General features: G+C 38.1%; 1 protein-coding gene across 5 annotated transcripts; it reads right to left on the bottom strand.

Annotated features, from left to right (window-relative positions):
* Positions 1–5,306: 5,306 nt before the first annotated feature.
* On the bottom strand, positions 5,307–23,218 carry SFTPD (surfactant protein D). Of its 5 annotated transcripts, none has more exons than XM_053949660.1 (7): positions 23,149–23,193; positions 19,500–19,554; positions 15,235–15,322; positions 14,682–14,806; positions 7,664–7,802; positions 6,552–6,629; positions 5,307–5,853 (listed from the first exon to the last, which is right to left on the bottom strand). In XM_053949660.1, exons 5-7 carry the CDS (start codon positions 7,785–7,787, stop codon positions 5,477–5,479), a joined length of 579 nt encoding a protein of 192 aa, XP_053805635.1. In that variant the 5' UTR covers positions 7,788–7,802; positions 14,682–14,806; positions 15,235–15,322; positions 19,500–19,554; positions 23,149–23,193; the 3' UTR covers positions 5,307–5,476. The 5 variants fall into 5 exon arrangements, with proteins under 5 accessions (XP_053805635.1, XP_053805636.1, XP_053805637.1 ...); XM_053949661.1 differs by having other exon boundaries at positions 23,163–23,181; XM_053949662.1 differs by lacking the exon at positions 19,500–19,554 and having other exon boundaries at positions 23,149–23,218.
* Between the last annotated feature and the right edge of the window lie 62 nt (positions 23,219–23,280).

The raw sequence follows: 23,280 nt of genomic DNA, 5'->3' as shown, positions 1-23,280 counted from the left end.
ATGGAGATGTCCTTGCCAAGTATTTTACAGTTGTTCTCAGCAGAGAGTTGGCTCTGTGCAGGGAAGACTTTGAGGAAAGGTGTTTGAGTGTGTTCCAGTTCAACCAAGTCAGATGTGGTCACATCATACTTGTGGTGTCAGGCCAGCATCCTGATGTTGCAGCAAGACCAACAGCCAAGACAGCTGGGGAGTGAAGTGCTTTGAGACTGGATGGGGAATGTCAGCAGTATCTGTATTAGTCTAACATGTTACTGGCTCCAAGCAAGGCTAGATCACCTCCACAGGCACTGTGCACCCATGCCCTGCACTTCCACGCTCACCTCAGCCTCGGACGTGTGCCTCAACACCTTTGTCCTTGGTGGTGTGCCCACAGATGCTGGATTAAATCCTGCTGCATTGTTTATTGAGTGCCCTTGAGTGCACCAGTCCTGTGAAAAACAAATAGGCAGTACCCAGTTTTATGCACATTGACAGAAGAGGGCTGTTTTAAATTTGCACAAGTTACTTTTGTTTCAAGTTTCTTGTAAAATTTCAAGTTTCTTAGATTTTAAGTGTTTGATGTAATGCTTTCAACATTCTTCTGGCAGAGGTTTTTTAATTGATCTTTTTTGGGAAAAAAGCCCCACCAAAATCAAACAGAGAACATGAGACAAGCCAGTACCTGGGTTCTAGATGAGCCCTGGAAAAGGTCACTGGCAGACCCTGGCCCTTTGCATCCATGGTGAGAACAACTTGAACATTTAACTGCACCTGGAAGAAACCACAGGTTAGGCAAGTGAGAGAAGAGGAGGAGGTTTGGCCTGCAATTGTGGGTTTCACATGCTGACTCAGGGCCTGGGAAACCAGGAGGGGGACAAAAGGTTTCTTGTGATAGACTCCGGAGGAAAAACATGTAGATTTGATAAACTGTAAACCCTTGATTTTCATCAGCATATGAATAAGATGGTGCAAGTTAAATAGATATTTAAATGCACCTTCATTTCTAATATGCTTGTTTATTATTGCCTAATAGAATATTTTATATAATTACCATAGCTTGTAAACTATTTTTTGATCTTTCCTTGAATCACATATCACAGAGGTCTAGCAAGATTCAAGGACACAGATCTGATAAAGAACAAACTATTTTTTTGAGTACTGAGGTAACTTTTCTTCAGTTTCCACATCAATCAGTAAGAGGTTTAATAGTTTCAGTGCCAGTGAAGCAAATGATGGATATTCTGAGTAGGTTGTGTTGTGCAGTGTATGTAGGCAAAGGCAAAACTGCTAAGGACAAAGGCTGGTCAGTGCTGCTTTCTTAGCTGCTCTGAGAAATATGGACAGAGCTGAATAGCTGAATGGCTGTGTGCTCCTTCCATAAGCCTGTTTGTTAGCCTTTCCTTGGTATACTTAGTCTCCTGAAAGTTAGATTTTTTCCTTCCATAGTGCTATTCACAGGTAACCTTAAAAAGTATTTTCTTATTCTCTGTTTGTATTTAAATGCTCCCAACCTCAGCAATATTTTCTGTTTAAGTTGATTTTGTTCTGTTCTGCTGTTGTTTCCACCCTACCTTGTTTCCACCTTGTCCTGTGTTTTCTGCATCTTTTTATCTTCCAAATAATTGTCAGACTGTCCCCAGCAACTCCCTTATGCCTGGGAATAGCAGGAAGAGCACAGAGCATGAGGAGACACAAGGTCCCATTTCTCAGAGGCGGGCTAAGGCTGTTTTTTCTGAGTGCTAAAAGTAATTCAGCAAGATGTAGACACTTGGGATAGCAGACTTCAACAGGCATTTTTAAAAATTAAATTATGAGCAGCATTTTAGAGCAGAAAGTCTTCATTTCACCTGTGATCAGTGCACATGAATGCTCCTGCCATCTTGCCCCATGGACTTAACTGCAGGATCCAAGAGGATCCTGCATCCTCTGGATGTCTCTGATATGTCACTTGGTGCAGCTCAGCTGAGAAAAAACACAGAAGCTGTATAGCCAATAGAAAGAAAATATCTCATTTCTTTAATAGTCAAATAGTTCCCATTGCCACAGCCTGCTCAAGGGTTAAGGTACCTTTGCTCTGCAGTGTTGTTCAGCTCCTGAGCCACAAGGGCAGAGATGGGTGAAATCTTCATTCCAGGTTTCACTTGGCATCACACCTGGGTTACAACCCTTGAGGGAAATTCTGCCAAACCCTGGTTTCCTAACAGGGACTTCAAAAAAACATCCCAGTCCTCTTATAATTTTTTAAGGTGCTACTCTAATTTCCAAGAATCCTGTATCTATTGTGTTTTGGAATCAGCTGTGTTTGTGTAGCTGTTGGCTAATAGGATTTTATAAAAATATGCTTCAACTTCCGATAATGAAAGATCACTTGCAACCTGATACTCTGAGGTACAGCTCACAATTGATACAAGATAAGGGAGCCCTGGCAGCCTGTGGCACATCCTGCCAGTCAAGTTCACCAAAGGTTGAATTTGAACTCAGTTTTCTCAAGAACCATGGGCCAAGGGGGTTTTTAATCAAGTTTCTAGAAAAACCAGAAAAAATTGTTTTTGCTGGAATCAGTGGTCAATTTCTTCACATGTGGTAGGGATTGGTGGGGGCTGGTGGGAGGTTTTTGAATGCTCAAAATTAATAATAGTATTTCTAAGCTGAAATAACTAATTACATTACACTATTATAAAAGAGCATATCACTCTAGACCAGTGACAATTCTCTCTGAAATAAATATCCATAACTTTTTTGGCCTAAGTCTTATTGTTAAACATACCATATTAACTGTATTCAATTTCTCTTATGTGTGACAGGATCCACTTGCCTCAAAAGGGTTGGAATGTTTGCCATCTTTTACTGGTACTAGGATCTTAATTCTTAGAATCAGCTTCATTTGGGGAGTAATTAATTTTCTGGTTTAAAGATCTTACCTTTATATTGTACTTCTGTAGCAAATTATTACAAATGAAGGAAAAAAAGATTAACCTGGATTTTTCCTGGTCTGGTCATTATACATCAGGAATTGTTGCTCATTGCACTTTTAAGGAAAGATTTTACCAAAAATATTTCTATTACCATAGTAATACCACAGAAACAATGTATTTTGTTTCTTCGTGTACCCAACCTCTCTGTCCATTAAAAAAAAATTAATATATAAATGAAGAATTCAGATCTTTCACAAAAAATAGACAGAAATGCTGGTGTTTTAAATGGCATTTGAGGGTATAAATTGATAGGGTTATACACCAACACACAAAAAAAAAAATCAAAATTTAAAAAATAACAACTTCTGGATATTTTTTCTCTGTTGAACTGCAAAGAATAATCAAGCAACATTACAGATCAAGTGTGAACCATAAAGAGGAAAGTACTGCCTAGCAGTTCTCTGGCTGGATCTGAGGAGCTTTTATTTTTCAGCAGCATGTATGTGTTTGATTTAATTTTTTTCTCCTTTTTTCAAAAATAATGGCTAAAGCAGAAGAAATGGGGCTTTTAGACCTAGCTTAGATACTTTGCTTATTGATGTAATAAATACTAGCTTGTGACTGGAAAATAAAAATCTTATTTTTCTTAACTTGATGAAAAACACCCTGCTGTCTTGAGGTCTAAATCTGTTTAGATATAGATGTCATATTGTGTTAAAACATTTGTAAAACATTTTACTCATAAAGGGTATTAACAAGAGATTGCTTGTTAAGTCATTTTGCAAACCCCAATGTGGTAGAAATAAATTTTTCATTAACTAAAGGAATAGGATATCCCAAAACTATTTGGAGATATATGTAAATAAATATACTTTTTCTGTTCAGAGAATAAAAGATTATGTTATTAGGGATTTTTTGGGGGAAGGCTTTGGTGATTTTTTGTGACAGGTAAACACTTTGCTCTAACAAAGAAACTGCACAGTTAGGCTCAAAAATTGTTAATGAGGTTTGCTTATTAAAATACTAATATTTAACAGGTTGTTTTAGGTAAACCTTCCACCCTTTCTAGCAGATTTGGTGTAGCTGGTCAGATCTAAACCTGAAAAAATGAAAAGGTATAAATTTAGCCTTGCTTTTTTCTCAATGTAACCACAGAGTTAGAGTTGCTGTCATGGCTCTATTCCCTCCCCGTTTGAAACTTTTGGCTAAAATGGAAACATGGTCATAGGTCTCAAAACAAGATGCTTTGGAAAGCAGGTTTGAAAGCAGGTTTCACACTTTGAAATCTATCCAGCGTGGTCCTGGGTGTACCTTTTCCATTTCAGAACCCTGCTCTGCTCTCTTATCAGTTGGAATGCAACTCGGAGATGAATCATACCTTGCCAAAAATTTGACAGGACTTGCAATGAATGGGAATAGACCCTACCTCTCTTCCTTGTGGGACATCTGTGACTGCTCAGAGTCAAGTCCAGCTTCCCAGGGGCTTCCTGCACAGAGCCAAATGTGGGGGAGGAGATTGTGTTTAATGCATGAATTTTAAAGCTAGTGCTTTCTTTCCCTCCCCAGTGTATAAATGAGGATGGACGAGCCCAGGACTTGCTCAGTGCGAGGTAAGAATGTGAGAATTTGCTGCTCGTGGTACTCTGCTCGGCTGCCCCGGCTCACCAGCTGCCCAAATGGAGTAGCAGTGAAAATATTTTGGGAAAAGTTGCTTCTTGGTGCTACCAGATTTGAGTTGAAGTCTGTCTGTGCTGTTGCTTGGTATATAACATCAGCAGAGATGATGTTATATATATGTTCAGTGTTTGAACTGATTGAACTTCCACTCTTAGCTGCCTTCCAAAAATATTATCTGCTTTGCTCAGTGTTTTGGGAGAAAACAGGTGGCCTTCTAACACTGCAATCTCATAGTTTTCTGAGGGAATGTGCTGTTTTAGCAATAAAATGCAATTTTTAGCATTTTATAGACTTTATCTACTTGAATTGAGTGCAATATTTATCTTTGAGTTTTACAGAGAGTAGCCTCTGAAACTAGAAAAATTACTTGTAACTAGTATTATTGATATTTTTATAAAAAAAAAGGTGGATGCCAATGAATCAGTGAGTGGTTCAATGTGACACAGGCTCTGTGATTGAAAGTGATGTCCAAAATCTGAAACTATAATTTCTCCAGTGAAGTCAACCTCTTGCATCTCTTTTGAGGCAGAAACCATTAAGTACTTCAAAATGCTTCCAACTATAATGCCACAGGCAATTTTAACTTCAGCATTTCCAATATCCCAAGTCAAACCTTGGAATTTTCCTCTAATCTTCACAAAGGTACGGAGACAGTCTGCCATGAGAAATGAATTCTGAGGTATTCCCAACCCTCCAAAAGGGAAAAACACATCAGGCACATCAGTTCAGGCACATTTTAATCATGTTAATCACCTAGTACATTTGGCATTTTCCTAAGGCTAAAAAATAACACAATTATGATTAATCTTATATTTTAGGATACAGAGAAATTGCAGAAATTTAATCAACCTGAAACACAGATACTTCATTATCTCCATACTCTGAGGTGGCTGAAAGGCCATTCTTTAAAATTCACAGATTGTGAGACGGTACATATTGCATTTTTTGTCATTCCAGGTGCCATCAGTGTACATCTCCACACATTTCTCATTCTCTTTGCCATTGGGCTCGTGCTGGTGCCAGTTGCTGTAACTCAGAGGCAGGCCATTTATAGACTTAACCTGACCTGAAGTCTCCCCCTTTCTAATGCCCAAGTAAGCATATTGGTTATACTGTTTCACAATGTCCATAATAGCTTTATTCTCCTCCTCATTCTTGGGAGCTGCAAGAGTTCCTCCAACCTCTTCACAGGATTGCAGTGCAGATGCAAAGTCAACTTTCTTCCCATTGCTAGCAAGTATTTTCTCTCCTACTTTTCTTATTTTCCCATTCAAAGCAAGCACTGAAACATGAAAAGAGTTAGTTTTGTAAATTTTCTATGGCATACTGATGTAAAAGCAAAGAAAGCGAAATCAAGAGATCAAAACTAAAAGTGCTAAGAGGAACAGAGGGGAAAATTGAGCTAAAGATGAAGAGAAATAAAGATCTTTAATTTTATCCATTCACTAACTGTTCACTAAATATATTTTGCTGCTTGTGACCACTGTCCTTGTCTTCAAGACAAGAATGTACCACCAACATCTGGTAAATATCAGCCCTGTTATATTTTGTGTACTTTATAAAGATCAGTGTGCTACAGACTTGAGCAAGGGAAACAAAAAAATGATAATTGTTTTGTGAATCTCTTTTCATTGCAAAACAATTTACCACCTTTAACAATCTGGTTGCTGATAGGTAAAAGTGGTACAAGACTGAGTTTCCATGAATCATGTAGAACATGCAACATCAAGTAGCTGGAATATTTTTAAAAATAAACCCAATTTGAATAAACGTGCATTATGATTGCCAAGAGGAATCTGTTTCTCTCCAGAGAAACAAGAATCCTGGCTTCCCCTGTTTTGAGTGAGAAAATGGAGTTTTGGGATGTAGCACCCTTTCCAAATGCAGTTTCTTTCCTGCAAGTCGTGATTCTGTAGCTAACTTTGCCTATTGCACTTTAAATTGATTGTGAGCTGAAAAAGTAACAAGGGGAAGAATTACCAGCCTCGAGTTGGAAAAGTCGGTGTCTCAAATTTGCTAAAGCATTGTGGTGTTTGCTGGCCAGAGAATCAGGCAGACCTACAGAGATAAAAACAAAAGTTATACAGTTATACTAGGCTGTGCTGCTAGGAGCAATCCCCTGGATAAAATCAATTACTTTCCAGAACTAACTTGCAAATGTATTTTTTAACATTAGCAAGTGTAAAATAAATATTTTCCCTGTATTTTTTCCCATTGTTGTTAATCTAAATTAAAACAAACTAACAAAAACATCCAATCCTCTGAAATGCTGATAATTGCCCTCTGCAGAAAAGAAACTGAAGCTTTACAGGTTGAAGCCTTTTGCTAGTTATATCTCTGAAACTGGCTTTGCCAAAGAGAGGTTTCATTCTACTAATTGGTAGTGAACAGGCACAAGGGATACTTTGAGGAGGAGGAAACAGTTTCTACGGCACCGTGTGGTTTTCTTTTTAAAGTTCTGGGTGTATGCTTTGTGTTTGTCTTGCTTTAATGGGAGCCATAAACACTGGAAGTGAAAGGTTTCTGGATAGTGTGAAATATATCCAGCACTGCTTGTTAAAGATGGGAACCCACTGTAAAGGTAGAGTCTATTTTTCATACTACTTTCCACAGGTAACAGAGGTCCTACATGTAGAATAAAGTCACTAATGTACTCCCATGATCATAATCCACAATTCACAGCTGAAACAAATAGCAATGTAGAGGCACAAAAGGTTGCTGCATCCCTGAGCTATAACGTTGTAGCTCTTACTGCACTTCACAATCCATTAAAAAAAAAAAACCAAACATATTTGGCCTAATACAGGGAGTCTGGGAATAATTCTGATAGTGCTTTAGCCTTGTCAGCAGACCTGGAGAAAACTTTTCTACATATATATAAAATATTTATATGTTACAGTGTTTCTTCCCCCAGAAGAAAGAGGAGACCTGTTTTTTAGAAAAAAATTAAACTGCCCATTTCCTCCATTCTCTTTTCCTTCCTGTGCTTAACACATCTGCTTCCTTGGGAGCACGTGTCCTTCTGCCTTATCTGCTCTAGTCACGCAGCCTTTGTGATGTGGATCTCTTGCAAAAGAGGCAAGTTTGCTCACCTTTCAGTCCATCCCTTCCAGGGATACCAGGTAGCCCAGAAATTCCTGGACATTTACTCAACGCATGGCAAGTCACTAACAAAGCAGCCAGTGCTATCAGGATGTAGGATGAGTAAGACAACATGATTTCTCAGGCCAGCTGTAAAAAAAAAAAACAAACCACATATTTGTCAGGCAATAATGATTCTGGAAGAAATTGTAGGCATTGGTTTACATGGCTGCATGCTCCTCCCCCATCATTCCTTCTTGAAATTTACATTATTTCCTTGTTTAAATAAAGTATATAGTTCAGGTGTAAGAGATTTCCCAGATTTATTTTGCAACCATTGTGTAGTTTATGCACAAAACTCTTTCTAGATTGATAAACTTGGAGTAGTGAAGATAAATTATCCCTCTCACTGTCACTGACAATTTGTTGGATTAATCCTTGAGAAATGATAGGTTCAGAGGTAACTGATCACTCTTAAGCCATTAGCTGTCTGCAAGGACAGTAATCACTCAATGCATAGGATATTAACCTGAAAGGCAAATCTGTTACAGTGGTACTGGTAATGTCTGGGAGCTTGTTAAAGCACAACACTATCTAAGCACATTTATTTAGCATAAACTGATACTGTTTTACACATGGGCAAAACTTTATAGCTCAATTGACATTCCTATCCTGTTCTGAACAAAATTCCACAAGCTTGCAAATGTCAGTTAATCTTGTAGAAAATACATTTTTCCTGGTTGGCAATGGTCTTATTCATCTTATTTTATCCCTACAGATAAAATAATAACTAGGGTTATAATCTTAGTGCTGAGCTGTCGTGACTAAAAAGCATTTAAAAACTGTACATTGTGGGTTTACAGCAGAGTGAGTGGGTGTGCTGTGCAGCTGTGAAACCTGAAGGACTGTAAGATACTATGGCATAGAAATATCCAGTTATTGATATCATTCAGTTAAACTAACAGGAGATATAAAGAAAGGTTCAAGATGCCAGAATAGGTATTTATTTCCAATGGGGTGATGCTCGTGGGTTGACTTATACAATTAATATCCATTACTTTACTTTTTATTGGCACAAATCAAAGAGGATACTGTACCTGCTCCCTCTTAAAAACTTCCATCTTTAAAAAAAAAATCCGCATTTACACATCTAAATCTATCTCCACTTAAAATTTAAAATAAAAACTTGGTTGGCTTGAATGCTGTAAGATTATTAACACCTAGGTTCATCAAGCTATAACAAGGTATTTGCTATTACATTTCAAAGTATATATTCCAAGCAGAATCAAAATATCAGTCTAGGGTCATTTACTAAGTGAGGTGAGCTTTTAAAAGAAAAAGCATTGTTTATATCTTCCATATTGACACTGTTATAGAAGATTTTTGAGATTATTTTTAATCTGTATCAACAGCAACTTGTTTTTCTAGGGGAATGTCTCATCAGCCTCAATCTGATGTGACATACTCTTGAATATATGAATATTCAATTATGTCATAAATTTGCAGCAAGTAGGATCTGTTTAACTAATAGCAGTATGGTCAAGAATTTGCACTTTAAAGAATGTAAAATCAAGTCCACCTGAGAACACATGTGCAGTATAAAAGGTGCTGTCGAGTTTGGTTTGTTGAATTTGAAGCATCTCGGTCGTTCACCCTTTACTGAAGGCCAGCAGACACCTCTGGAAACACTGGCCAGTGACTCAGAGAGAGAAGATTGTTAAAGACCCTAACAGAAACCTACCTTAGGTGGCTAGGAATACTTACATCCTTGAGATAAGGAAATGCAATTACAACATGTACCCTTTGCCTGGTGATGATCATTCAGGGAATTACATTTGAATGGACTACTGCATCCAGTTCATAATTGGATTATGATGCAGAGTCAGACTCCTGATCAGTTATACAGCAAAATTGAAAAAACACAGCCCTTCAGTTTTAATCCAGTTTTAATGACCTTCATCAGTCATTACTATCTAGTGTCCTTCAGGCACCTCCTTATCTACTAAAATTGCTAGTATAAGCAAAGTAAAAAAAATTACTAATAAAGGGAAATTTAATTTCAGAATGTAAATATGACCACAGAAATCAAAAGGAACAGGTTTGCCTTCTAGATGAAATTCTTTGTGATTTATTAAAAGGAAATTCAACTTACCCTTCTGCTTCAAGATGAAATGAAAAAGCAGTTCACACAAATCCCCTTTATATAGTGTGGTGTTTACTAAATGATGTGGCTGAAGTGGAGACTGGATACTGAGGCCATGAATTAGCTTTTTCAGTTTTGCTCATATATTTGCTATGCAAATACTGAGGTCAGTTTTAAGGGTTGAGAAATTTCTGGTTTTTTTAACAAAATAAAGCCAAAGTTGTAGAAAATACAATACAGAACTAACAGATAACCCCAGATTTGTAGACACAAAAGCTATAAAAGTGTAAAGTAACTTTCAGCAATTCTAGGTCATATATTAAAATTGTTTGTTGTTTTATAAAAGCAAAAAATGGCAGATGACTACCAGTGGCTCCTGTAAAAGGCATGATACTCTTGTGATTAATCTTAGGGAAGCATGGTACGTTCCAGATAGTCTGACCCAGTAATCAGAATTCTAAACTTTCCTCCCCTCTCTGTATCTGATGTACTTATCTTACCTTAATACAATTTTCCAGCTATGTGCTAGAATGCTCATTCTGGTCTCTCTTGCACAAGACAGCTGATCCTCTCTTTGTCAGAGATGGATCTTGGAAAATATATGTATATATACACAAAATTCTCAAATAGACATCATTTTCAAGGGAAAAAGAAAAAAAAAAGAAGAAGAAACCAGAGATTTTGCTCCTCTTGTTTCCCAGAAAGAAATATTGAGATTTTGTAACTTCCTTCTAGTTCTGATGCATTCTGCTCTAGAATGTTTGATCCTAGATGGGGTTTGTTTTATAAACCTTAGCAAGCCAATACTTCAATGCCTCACCTGAGACATAGAAATACCTCAGCTTCACAGATTTTCTGTGTTTTGTCAGTTTATAATTTGGTCTCTTAAAGATAGGATGTTTTCTATTTTTCATTTGCATTTTACATAAAGTACTTAAGTTTTGTCATCATCCCTAATAATACTGTTATTCTCTCTGAATAATTCCAGCAGGATTCTAAGCTGCAAGCTAACATCTTTAGCCTCCCTGCTCAGCAGTTAGAGATGTTTATTATCAACTGGCTGACCAAGCCAAGATAAAATACCAAAGCAGGTGATACATTTAGAATTCCCCTTAGACACAGTGCAGGCACTTAAATCCACTTCCATTCACAACTGTGAGCCTTGTCCTCCAGTTAAAAGTGCCCAGCATGCCCTGTTGTCCATCTCAAAATCCCCCACAAACAGCAAACTGAGGATGTAGCAGGTTTCCTGCTTAGCAAATGATCAGTTAGCACTCACAAATGTATGGTCTAGACAATCTATCTTCAAAGTCCTTCCTCTACCAGCTGGGCAGCAGAGCTCTGAATGCAGATTAGTCCTTTTACACCACCAATGGAAACTATTTCTTTCTGTAGTCCAGATGAGGTAGATGCAAAAAACTGGTGTTGAGTGCATAAAATGTGGATTAGACAGTACCCAACAGATAAAATATTTTTTTCCAGGTCCTGATGCAGTTTGGAAATAGCACAGGTACCAGACAACTGAGCACAGTCAAAGACACATGTAATTCTGTATCTGGATGCTAGCAGACCTCTGGGGTACAAAGGAAATTTCTTCAATTCCAGAGTAAGATGGAACTTAATGGATCCAGATATTGAGAAGCAAAATTTTAAATTACTAGGTGCCCAAGTTCTTGGGAATGTTACCAGAACAAATCTCAACAGATCCAGTTTCTAGGCAACTCTGCAACAGTTGTAAGGGCTAGTTTTTCTGCTGCATCATTGCATATGCATGCAGCTCTAATACATGAACATGATAAGTCTCTGGAGATTTGTACTGTTTCATCCACCTAACACAGTTTATATTATAAGAAAATTAAAGAATTGAAAACATTAAACGGGGAGATCAGTAAAGCTCCATTAGCTTATCTCTATCCATTTATGAAACTGTGGCATGAGCAAAACATGGCTTATGATCTAGGAAAACCTTATCAATTATTATCTTTTGGTAAAACTTTTGAAGAAAGATACATTTGATAACAATTGTTCTCCCATGAGTCAGATCATACTAACACAATGGAATCTGATAAGAAATCTAAAACATAATCCAGTGTGAGAGATTACTTATTCCTTAGATTTACTTTCCTTAGTTATGCAGCAGAGAATGAGGGAAAACAAACAAACTCAAACAAGGAAGAAAGAAAGTAAATTTTTTTTCTGCAACCTAGCATCCCTGTAGAATAGCTGGGATGGGAATTCTGAAATTTGCAGGTGAACCTGTGTGGTAAGGGCTGAAGGCCTTTAGCTGAGAAACATCCACAAAACTCAGCCAGGGAACTTTAATGGTTTCAGTGGACCCCAGGTACTGCATGCCTCTTTCTATCATTAGGAAGAACCATAAGAATGTTAAAAATTATGTGCTGCAGTGGATTAAACCCAAACCCTGCTCAACTCTCAGCAAAGGAGAACTTGGGGGGAAAATGGAATCTGATTTTCAAGATGTAGCCAAAAGGACTGCTTCTTTCTATAACAGCTCTGCATGCTACCCTCAAAAAACTAACTGCCAAGGGGGTTTCAGAACCAGAAGGAATTTTATACAGCTTTCAAGCCTCTCATTTTCAGAACACAAGGTAAACTCATTTTGCTGATTTGAAGTGAGCTGATTATGGTAACTTAGCATATCCTGATCTGCATGCTGTGCTCTTTCGCATAAAATAGCGAGGTACAGCCTTGCTAGATTATATCAGTAATTTGTGAGCCAATAATTTAAAGTGTGTCACTGTGCTGCAAGTTCCTGACATCAACTCTCTGAGCGAGTCCTTGGTACAGCATCTGTGTGGTAAGCAGGTGTGGTCAATTCTCCATGTTTACCTCTTTCAAAACAATAGTCATTTTTTATATTTGTATTCTAGTATTTCCACTCTAAATTATTTGCTGAGCTTTAAATCATATAGAGTTAAGTGTCTATAGTTAGTTTTAAGAGGGCTCATTGGCATCAGCTTAAGACTTCATCAGAAATACAGGGCACTAAGTGTATGTCACCTCTTATGTCATGAAACAATCCAGTAGGTGAAGTGCTACCTCCTCCCCTCCTAGAATTCAATTTTATTGACACAAAACCAAACAAAAATATGGGAAGTTCAACAGTCCCCCATAAGAAACACTGATAAAATGGTTTGTATGCTAATTTACAGAGCACTCAGGCAGGAATGGGAGGAAAATTGTAGAGTGTGGCACTTAACCACACTGCTAATACTGAAAGAAAATTCTGCTCTGTGTGCCCTAGACCTTAACTTGAGGATAAACATCTTACAGGAAGAATGTGATTGCTGATGAGACCTGTTTATATTTATGAAAAAACCCATGGCATCAAAGAAATGCTGCCAGCTCAATAGTACACTGTTATTTTGGGGAGTGGATCCTAGGGAGATTTTTACATCTAAGTGTACAAGGTGTATGGAGAAAAAGAAGGAATACTGAATATAGATCATGACTTTCCAAGCAGAGATGAGTAATACAGCTTGGAGCATCGGATTTTGAAGAGCTGGCTTCACCAGACTGAACTGAAATTCAACCCTAACCCAAATCCCTTTTAATCTATCAAATTTCTATTCTAGGAAAAATAATTCAAACTTTCCTATCAAGAAAAGCGGTGACCATATTTCCATATTTTTTTTTTTTAAGTCATGGTTCTCTCCTGCCAAAGAACCTGCAACTTAAGCCTATGTTAACAGAACTACTTGGCCTTTGCTTTCAGATTATATTACATTCCTTTTCTCTCACATACTTGAAATAATTTATTTAAACTACAGATATCAAAGTAGTCTTTTGGGTTTTATGAAAATTGTAGGCAAGTTGCTGGAGTCAAGTCATTTTGACTGAACTATTGTTTCTATGCCTTGAATTAAAAAAGGAGAAAATCAAATAGAGCACATTAAAACAAAGGCATTAAGCAGCTCTTGTTTTGACAATAACAGATTTTTAGACATAGCCTTATTCCTTCCTTTGGGCAGGACAAGTGCTCTTCCCTTCTCCCTTCCCATATTTTTTATCCAGGTTTAGTAAAAATCTGGACCATATTATAATCAGCTTCTGTCTTGTCCTTTCATAAACAAACAGAAACCAGAAATATTTAACTCTGAATTCACAACCTAGTAATGTTTTCAAGTGTGTTTCTTACCCGTTTCAAAGCTAGAATAACTAAAGTTCAGAGAGATGTTATTCCTAGGATCACTGAGGAATCCTGGTTTTCCCCCTCAGATGAACAATTCACCTTTTTTTATCCTGTAGGACACATTACCAACTCTAATTCCTCCTTGCATCTTCTGCACCAAGCAGCCCTCTTACAGGAATGCTACATAACAGTATGGGGCATGATTCCTAATCTTTGTTCAACAGCACAAGGAAATTACTCACTGCAATGTCAGTTAGGTGTGTCACAGTGGAGTAAACATTGCCTTCTTTCACTGGGAACAGTGCAAAGAGTAATGCTGGAAGTGTCCTGCCACTTTGTGTTCCCATAGAGATGAACTGGACCATTTACCTCCCATCAAAAGTGGTAATAGGAAGCAATTTATGCTTGAACAGCCACTGGCCAACATTGCCTTGGAAATGTGTGTATGCAATTCATATCTTTCCCTTATGAATAGCCACCTGGCTCTTGTTATCAATTTAAAATAATCTAGCCTGCTGATAGAAAAAAAAAAAAAAATCTGCCAAGCTCTTATTATGTTGTTATTGCTGGGAAATGGCTGCGTAATGTCTCTCTGATAAGTGTTAGAACATATGTATCCAAAAGCATTGTCAACATTTTATCTGCAATTGAAATTCAAAGTTCTTGGGAGAAACTTGTTGTTGAAAACACATGGCAGAAAATGCAGAGTAGCAAAGGAAAATAATGAACTCACCAAGCTGCTGTTAAGGTCTGATGATCACAGTGAAATGAAGCTGCTTTGTATTTTACTGAAGGGACACAACCATTAATGAATTCTCAGCAAACACCACTTATTGTGGCTTTTATTGCTGTTATGAGCTGAAAATTAAGATAACAGGTTTTACAGAATTCCATTTTCCATAGCTTTTTTCAGGAGAGTGAACAGACAAGTCTCTCTGTTTTAGCTGATTACGTTGTTGGAAGCACATAGAGCTTAAAATACCAAATCTGCTTCTTTTGCACATGTTTAGATTCTAATATGTGCAAAAGCAGAGGAGCATTTTATAGCAGACAGCTAGTAAGGTACTTCATCATTTCAGTTCCCCTGAAAAGCACCTGATGGGTTGGTGAGGCCCAGCCCTGCATCCACCCAGCTCCTGCTATTGCACGTGGTGGTTCTGTGCTTCACTCCCGGGAGCAGCTCTCAGACCTCGGGCTGCAGGAGCCAGGGGTGCTGCTCTGAGCTGCAGTGCTGACATGCAAAGGAAAGGCTGTAAGTGCCCAAGGAAGCAGATTAATCTCCTTACCTTGGATTGATATAGCTCAGCTGACTTGAAACGATGTAAGGTGCAGTTACTGCAGGGGTTTTGGTGCAGAAATATTCTTGGAAGGTTCCTGAAAGGGTAAACAAGAAAAACTCTATTTAAAGCCCCTTGTAGTTCAGCTAATAGGTAAAAACAAGGAACAGATGAAGACTCAAAGAAATAGAAATAAAACAAACAGGAATTAACAAAGTTCTACACCCACAGAATCTCTCTCAAGACATAGGAAGATCTTGAATATTGCTTGAGGCCAAAATGATTCAAACTGAAGTCGTTTAGTAGGTTATTAAAACACAGCAGACTTAACTTGAATGACAAATCAAAGAGAATGTTTAATAACTCTGAGAAATGTAATAACCATGAATGTCAACTACTTAACTAATAAAATATCATTTTGTTATTCCGGGGGGGGTCACAGCCTTTATAGTAGCTTTATATGTATTGTTTTGAAGATTAAGCACTATTTTTGTTAGTAAGACAAGAGAAACTCTACACAATTATTAATAATCATTTCAGCTACCTATTCTAGTATAAAATATACCTTTATAGTATATGAAAGTATTAATTGTATTTATTTGTAAATTAGTTTTGGCACTCTTACTTGGATTTGAGGACTTGTTCTAGGCAGACAGGAACATACTTGTTTCCCAGGAGTGGGAATCTACACAAGAACTCTTCAAATATGCTTATTTTTTTCAAGTAGTCTCATTATTTGTCTGCCTTACCAGAACACCTCAGGGGCCCAAGCTAGAAAACAGGTTTTCCCCAGCTGTGTCTGTGTTCAGCCCTGTGCACAGCCCAGCCTGCTGGGTACAATGGAGTGCCTCTTTCACAGGGTCAGGCCATTGCCATTGTTCCCATGGACAATCCTCTAAAGCTGAAGTGATTTTAAGTATTAGCTTATAAAACTTAGTTTTCAAAACCTGGAGAACAACTGTGCTCCTGTTTTGATACTAGTGTCACCATGCCAGCAGTATATTGCATTTCTCTAGCAGCTTTTTCCCACACAAATGGGGCCCAACTGTTTAATCACTGCCATATTTTATGGTTTTTTACCTTTCCTGAGGAGCATACTTTGTGACTGTAAATGATGTAAATTATTATATTTTTGACAGTTTGCCAGAAGAAAGACCAAATTCAGAACTATTTTGAGAGTATTTGTCAAAAATAAACCTTAGGACTGGAGCATTCAAAACCACTGGAGAGCTCCCAGTAACTTGAGCCAAAGAGTAATATACAATTTTCAGTGAAGTGATATACATAATACACTTCAGCACTGCAGATACATTTAAAATATGTCTTAAATAGCTTTTATAACTGCTATTGTGTGAGGAGCTGCAAACTTTTGTTCTCATCCAGTCCTGCCATATTGTTGCCAACACTTAATGCTCACTAATTAACAGTACAGGTTTTGCTTTAAGATAGAATTTAAAACATGATGTTATAAAGAAATTAATATTTTCACTTTGCTTATAGAACTTTTCCATTGAAAGGCTTTTAACTTTTTTCCACCATTACTCATGAAAGCTAGAAATGCACTTCACTCATAAAAATGACAGATGAGATTCTCCAGAGGGTGGCAATTGCAGCTTGAAGCTAAATACCATGTAGTAGAAAATAACAGCCCATAGAGGACAATCAGAGGCTTCAAGATAACACTTGCTCCACTAGTTTTTGATTCATAAATAAAAGTTCCACTTAACAGGCTTGGGAAGTACCATAAATACTCCCCTTTTTCCATTTCAGCTGCATCTCTAGAATAAAAAGGTAAAGAGGTAAAAGGATTTAAAAAGTCCTTAATTTCAGTGGAGAGGGTGTAAGGGGCTAGAGAAGTTAATAGCTTGTGATCTGTAGGCAGTGTAGTGCTGGTCAAACCACGTCTGAATGGGACACCTTCACAGAGGTGTCATTGGATATGTTATGTGCAAGATAGGAGCTAATCAAGAGAGTAACTAATGTAGACAAGATGATTTTGCTGAAGAGGTTTCAGGATTTCCAACTAAATTTAGTGAAACGCTGTGTCTATCTCAGCTAAAGAAGCTTGCGTGGTTTAGCTTCTCTTACAGCAAAAGAAAACTTTGAATTATAAATGTGCTTGGGTATAATTCTTGGGGCAGGGTGGAAATTTGCATAGAACTTTTTTTTTCCTACGTAGCTGAAGCACAAGGCGAAGGTGGCCGAGTGTTGTAGCACAACCATGCAGGTGGGAAGAAAGGGAAAAGATTTTGTTCAGGATCCTCCCAAGTAAGCCCAGAAAGCCTGATGAGGAAAGGTACAATGAAACACTGGAATTCAGGCTGCTGCACTGCTGAGCAGGTGCAGGTCTGTTTGCATGAAGCCCAGCGTAGCAATCTTAGACTGAAATCAGACACCTAAACGTGGGTCAACTGCTGCTCTCACTTGCTGTGTGTTTAGTCCAGCTGCTTGAAATTTTATCTGAATTTAAACACCCTGGAAGAGGATACCAACCAGTTGCACACCATAGAGTCTTCCTCCCAATGCAGGATGAACACACAAGCTCAGCTCTGAGGGACAAACTGTGCCACTAGCTGAAGTCATAAACAAACCAGAGCTCACAGAAAGCCAGGAAAGAGCTCTTACAACTGTCTGCCCTGAAGCACTGATCTAAACAGCTCAAGCTACTGATGTCTGAATCTTCACTGGGGTCACAGGCCATAAAAAGAGATTTTAACTGCAGGTGCCTCAGGAAAAAGTCATTTGTGCTAGAGAGAGCACAGAGTATCCAGTCATGCTGCTAGTGTTGAGAGGTTTAGCAGAGCTTAAAAGAGACACAAGGCTGTGCCTAGGTTTCCAGGCAATCTTGCATTATTTATTCCCCTGAGCATTTTTGGCCAAACTGCAACCGAGGAATCATTTTTCACTCCTTAGGTCTCCTGCTGTCAAGCAACAGAGCAGAGCCATTTGGTAGTGCTAAAGTCACAGAGCCTGCATAAAGCTTCTCCTCTGCATGTTTAAACTGAAGAGTTTGATGCCTTCACAACAGGAAATGGGCCACAGCAAAGAACACACTTCTCCACTGCTCTAGCTATCCATTAACCTCCTGCTCCCCCATATTTATGTGTTATAAGGAAAAAATAAACAAGTATGAGTTGCTACTGATTGAATAGCTTCCTGTTTGCACCTTGTCGTTTCCACTAAAAATTGCCACTTGAAAACTAAAGAGAATGAAAAGAGCCTTTCAATGATTGTGTTTTTTCACATGTGACAGGATAGCTCCTCCTGAGCACGTACTTAACCTGAAATTGTGTTTTAGAAAGATAAACCCAGCAGCCGATTAGCAAATGCTGCTTTCATCCTGAATTACTTATAAGCTCTGTGGAGGTCATATTAGCACCATATGAGTTGGTTCTAATCAGGGATATAACAGCAAATACAGATTAGTTTATAATGAATGCAAAATTAAGTGGTCATTAGGAATGCTGCTTTAAGCCTCCTGGAAGACAATAGACCACAATTTCAAACTCTTCCCTTTTAGCACCTACTGAAGAAAGGTGTTCCTCAAGGAAGAAAAGGTGTCCCTAACATAAACGATGAAAAAGGTCAGAACTTAGGGCACATCTGATAACACCTTGCTGAATTTTAAAGTTTTGAGTAATATCACTTAGTAAGAGCTCATTTTCTATCTCTAGGTGTGGTTCCTGCCCTGCGGACTTTCGTCCAGCCTGAGATCAGCCTACTCCTACATAATGGCCTTCCAGGCTGTCAGAGTCCAGCATCACTGCTCTGCTCCTCTGAGCACTGCTTCAGGACTGCAGAGTTGACCAGGTAAGCCCAGACTCACAGACTTGCCCAGCTGCTTTTCCAGGGCAGCTCCAGCAGAGAGGGATTTTCACCAGTGTAATAAAGAGCAGTTTGGTTTCCTCAAAAGAAAGGGGAGCTGGCAGCTTCCCTTCTGCACAGGAGGTGTGAGAGCTGGGGGAGCATTTCCTGTGAGGTGGTTTACCCCAGGGTAAGCCTATAGGACAGGAAATGCTGGAAATGAGAAGTGACACCCAAAGGAAACTAAAAGCTTAAGCACTGGGAGTTTATTCCAAGAAGTGCAGCTCAGATTTTCTACAGACCCAATCCTTGCTGGGGCCAAACATGCCTTTCCTGTACACAGCCTGGTTTAAAAGTTAATTATCTGGTAACTTTGGGCCGTAGGAAACTGAGCATGCAATAGGAATGTTTTCCCATTCTGCTTTTGCAAATTTCCAGTGTGTTTAGCATAAAAGTATTTTTGCACTTACCTGCAAACCAGTTTATGGTTTGTATAGATCCCATTTGAATGAAACACAGTGATCTCTGAAAATAAACATTAACTTAAGGTTACAAGAAGCTTCATAAATTTCTCAAATCTATTGGCGATATGCTGGGAAAAATAGTGTAAGAATCAGTCTAAATTACACTTCAAAGCTGAACTCTTGAGAAAGTGGCTGCTATGGCATCAGGAATAGTATTTCTAAAAAAGAAAAACAGTTGAAAGAAAACAACCATTCATATCTTCAAAATACTACTCCAGGTTGGTTTTTTTTTTTTTTTCAAATCAGTAGTTTAGTCATTGCAACCTACTGGCAGATGCACTGGAGGTAAAACATGTCACTGCTCTTAGTTGAGCTCCAGATGAAATGGTCTCAAAACATTTCACAGTGGTTTTTGTGCCTCAAAATAGACTTACATAATCATTCCAAATGAATGCATTGGAGACTGAATTGTTTCTGATCCCTAAACCCAAATACATCTTTTAAATATTGCACCATTTCCTGTGTTTTTAGGTAATAAATATTGATTAAAAACTTCCAGGCAAAATTTTAAACGTTCTGTTATTCGTAGCTGCAAGACACCAATTAATGCAGAAAAGGAATGCAGTTCTCTTAAGAACTGCAAAGATACTTTGCCAGTAATGACAAGGAGGGCATGAAGCAGATCAGTAGATAAATCATACTCTGGAAAATTCATATCCTTTACCAATTTTAGTAATTGCTTTTTTTCTGTACCTGTATAACCTAGTGCAGAGAAAATAAATGTCATTACTTATAAAGGTAGGCAGGGAATTAGGCAATGAAAATAACAGCTATAAAACAGATGAGCTGGGCATCAAATGCTCCTCTGTACAGATCTATTTCTATGTTCTCATGGGTCCATACCTTGCCACTGTAGCCACAATCCTTCTCTCCTTAGAGGCACTTAGCTTAGTCTTTAACTAAGTGGAAGACAAATTGAAAATCTGCTCCTCCATGGTTAAATACTTATAGCATTCAATGGAAACATTTTTCTTAATTGTCAGACTTGTAGTACTGGGCTTTGTTGTCATGATATTCACCCATTTCTAGTTAATACAGTCCATAATTGTGTTTTTGTAGTTCACTTGAGGTGAAAGAAGCTCCCATCAAGAAAATCATACAAGCTTATAGGATCACTTCCATTAAGGACCTATCACAAATAGGGCCTTTTGATTTTTTTTCCTGCATGAGCTAAATTCCCCTTGGAAAACATTTCAGTAGCAGACTTTTGTATTTAATTTAAGACAAAAAAACTCTGCTTTCCACTGCATCTAAATATTGATTTATATCTCCTGTAACTCAGCTGATGCCTATAGATTCATTTTGTTCTCTTCTCATGATTTTCTACTGCACACAAAGCAACTTGTCTGACTGGTTTACTGTTTTATTCCTCTTTGTAGTCACAGCACAATTCATTTTCCAATCACATGGGAAGAGCTGCACAAAAATAGCTGAAACTTCAAAAAAGAAATTATTTCCATGTCAGTAGCTACTGCAGTGGACTTCTGTACTCAGAGGATAAATACCACTCTAGGTTCTAAGTGAACATTATCAGTCAATTTTAGACCTAGAATAAAAGAGCCCCAGGAGCAAAGGCATCACTAAATACTGAAGAAACATAGGACTGTATGCATTGCCCATTATTGACATCATAAAAGAATGTATCAGAAGCTGCATTTAGAGAGTATTCTCTCCAAGTTTACAGCTCAGCTCAAAGATGAAATAGAGACAAATTTTTCATTCATTTCAAGATTATTAACAAATGCTTCCCTCACGCTGTATTTATGATGAACCCAGGCAGAAAGAACACCAGCCTGCTGAGCATGTCATAATTTGTTACCCTTAAACCACTAGGATAAACACATTTTAATATGTAATGGTTGAAAATATGAAATCTGTATTTTACTAGGAGATTCAAAACTGAATGTCAAAGAGAGAACAACAAACAGAGTACAACCTGTTTCTGGGTATTCCAGGCCCCTCTTAGGGGCACAGCACAAGCACATCCATCATTTTACCAGGCTGAAAAGTAAACTTACCTTTACCTTAGCTTTTTTGTGTCTATTTAATTCAGCCTCCAAAACCTGTGTTTTTGTTTCCAAAGCAGCTGTCTCTGCAAGTCACCAGTTACTATAATTGGGACTTAAAGCTGTTATTAAATAATTTATACTAAAATGACTGCACAACACCTGTCTCCAATATGCTCAGCTCTCCTGTAATCTGATGCCATGTGAAAGAGATATTTGGTTTCCAGAGCAGAAATCACAGGCCACACTGCAGATTTGTGTTCAGGGAATTTGTCCAACTGGGAGTGCCTTATCCCTGACCAGAGTGAACACTTGGATAGGCTTTGAATTCTCAGGGCTGCCAAAGTCATCTTCTGCTCAGAGGGAAAAACCCAGTTCTCCGAGGCAAAACATTTTAAAATTAATTAAAGTTGGAGCAAAAAACACATGAACAGGCAAAGAATGAGAGAAGAAAAGGACCTGTTTATAACATGAGATAGAGGGCTTGGTATTTCACCCACAGGAAACAACAAGCTAGTAACTCATTCCAGACACTTTCTTCCTCCAGTTCTGTTGGGCAACTCATCTCCTATGTAACAGATGGTTTCTTTTTCTGCTCCTCACACTTCTGGAAGTCACACCTTTCCTGAAGTGGTGCTATAGGAATACCAGACACTAACACAAATATTTTTTGGAGAATATACTAAAAATTTGAAAACCAGACTATAGAAACATGAGAAATTAATTTCTTACTTCCATATTCTACTTTTATTCCTCTCTCTCCTTGTGGTTCTAAAGTTCCTTTTATTCCTGAAGATCTCACTTTTCCAGGGAAACTCTACAGGCCTCTCAATTCTTCTAGAATTTAACTTAAAAATTTGTTCAAATGTTTCCTAATTTTTTCTGCCACTATGTTTCCTTAGTGCTTTAAGAGAGACCAAACACTGACTACTTCTCCCTTGCTCTTCCACCTGCCCACCCCAGGAAAATAAAAACATCTCAAGAAAATGGAATCATTCCCATGGAAGTCTTCATTTGCATTACTTTGATAAAAAAGCCTTTACTATCCCTACATATGGCACTGAAAATCCAGTGAAATAAGTGTCCTTCTGTTTTTCCAGAGGAATACATTCTCTTAAACCAGAAAGCCAAACTTGTTCAGCTCTAATCCAATCACACATCACAGTATATGATCTAGAAAATGAGCTAAATCACAACATTATTAAGGATTCCTCTCTGGAGTAGTTTGTTGAAAGACACTTTACTTATTTCAACCATGGAATTGCAGAGGGCACACAGAGGACTTTGTGGACCAGAAGATGTCTATACAGAATATCAGTGTATGCCACTGAAATTTTATGTCACAGTTCATGTAAAGAGATAATGTTGAGACTTTCCTTTGTGGATGGAAAGCAAGCACCTCATTCCAAGGTGGGTGGTTTACACATGATAACACAGATGTGACATGATAAGAAAATATACCATTTCCTATGTACTTATTAAGAGTTTGGGCAGAAACTGATTTGGGAGAGAGTGTGACTTGGTTCTGCCACATGGCAGAAACCATTTTGGAACCATTTGCTGTTTGCAGCAGTGCATGAAAAAGTTACCTGACAAATCACACCTTGGGGGAATTCTGCTGTTGGGCAGAGAGTATGAAGCAATCAAGTTATGACCATCAGATTAGGAGGCAACTGTAGCAAGCATGATTTCTGGTTTTGAGAGCTGCCCCTGGAAAGAAA

This window comes from Vidua chalybeata, chromosome 8 (assembly GCF_026979565.1).
Source record: "Vidua chalybeata isolate OUT-0048 chromosome 8, bVidCha1 merged haplotype, whole genome shotgun sequence".
Classification (NCBI taxonomy): Eukaryota; Metazoa; Chordata; class Aves; order Passeriformes; family Viduidae; genus Vidua; species Vidua chalybeata.
This window is presented reverse-complemented; position numbering and strand designations above follow the sequence as displayed.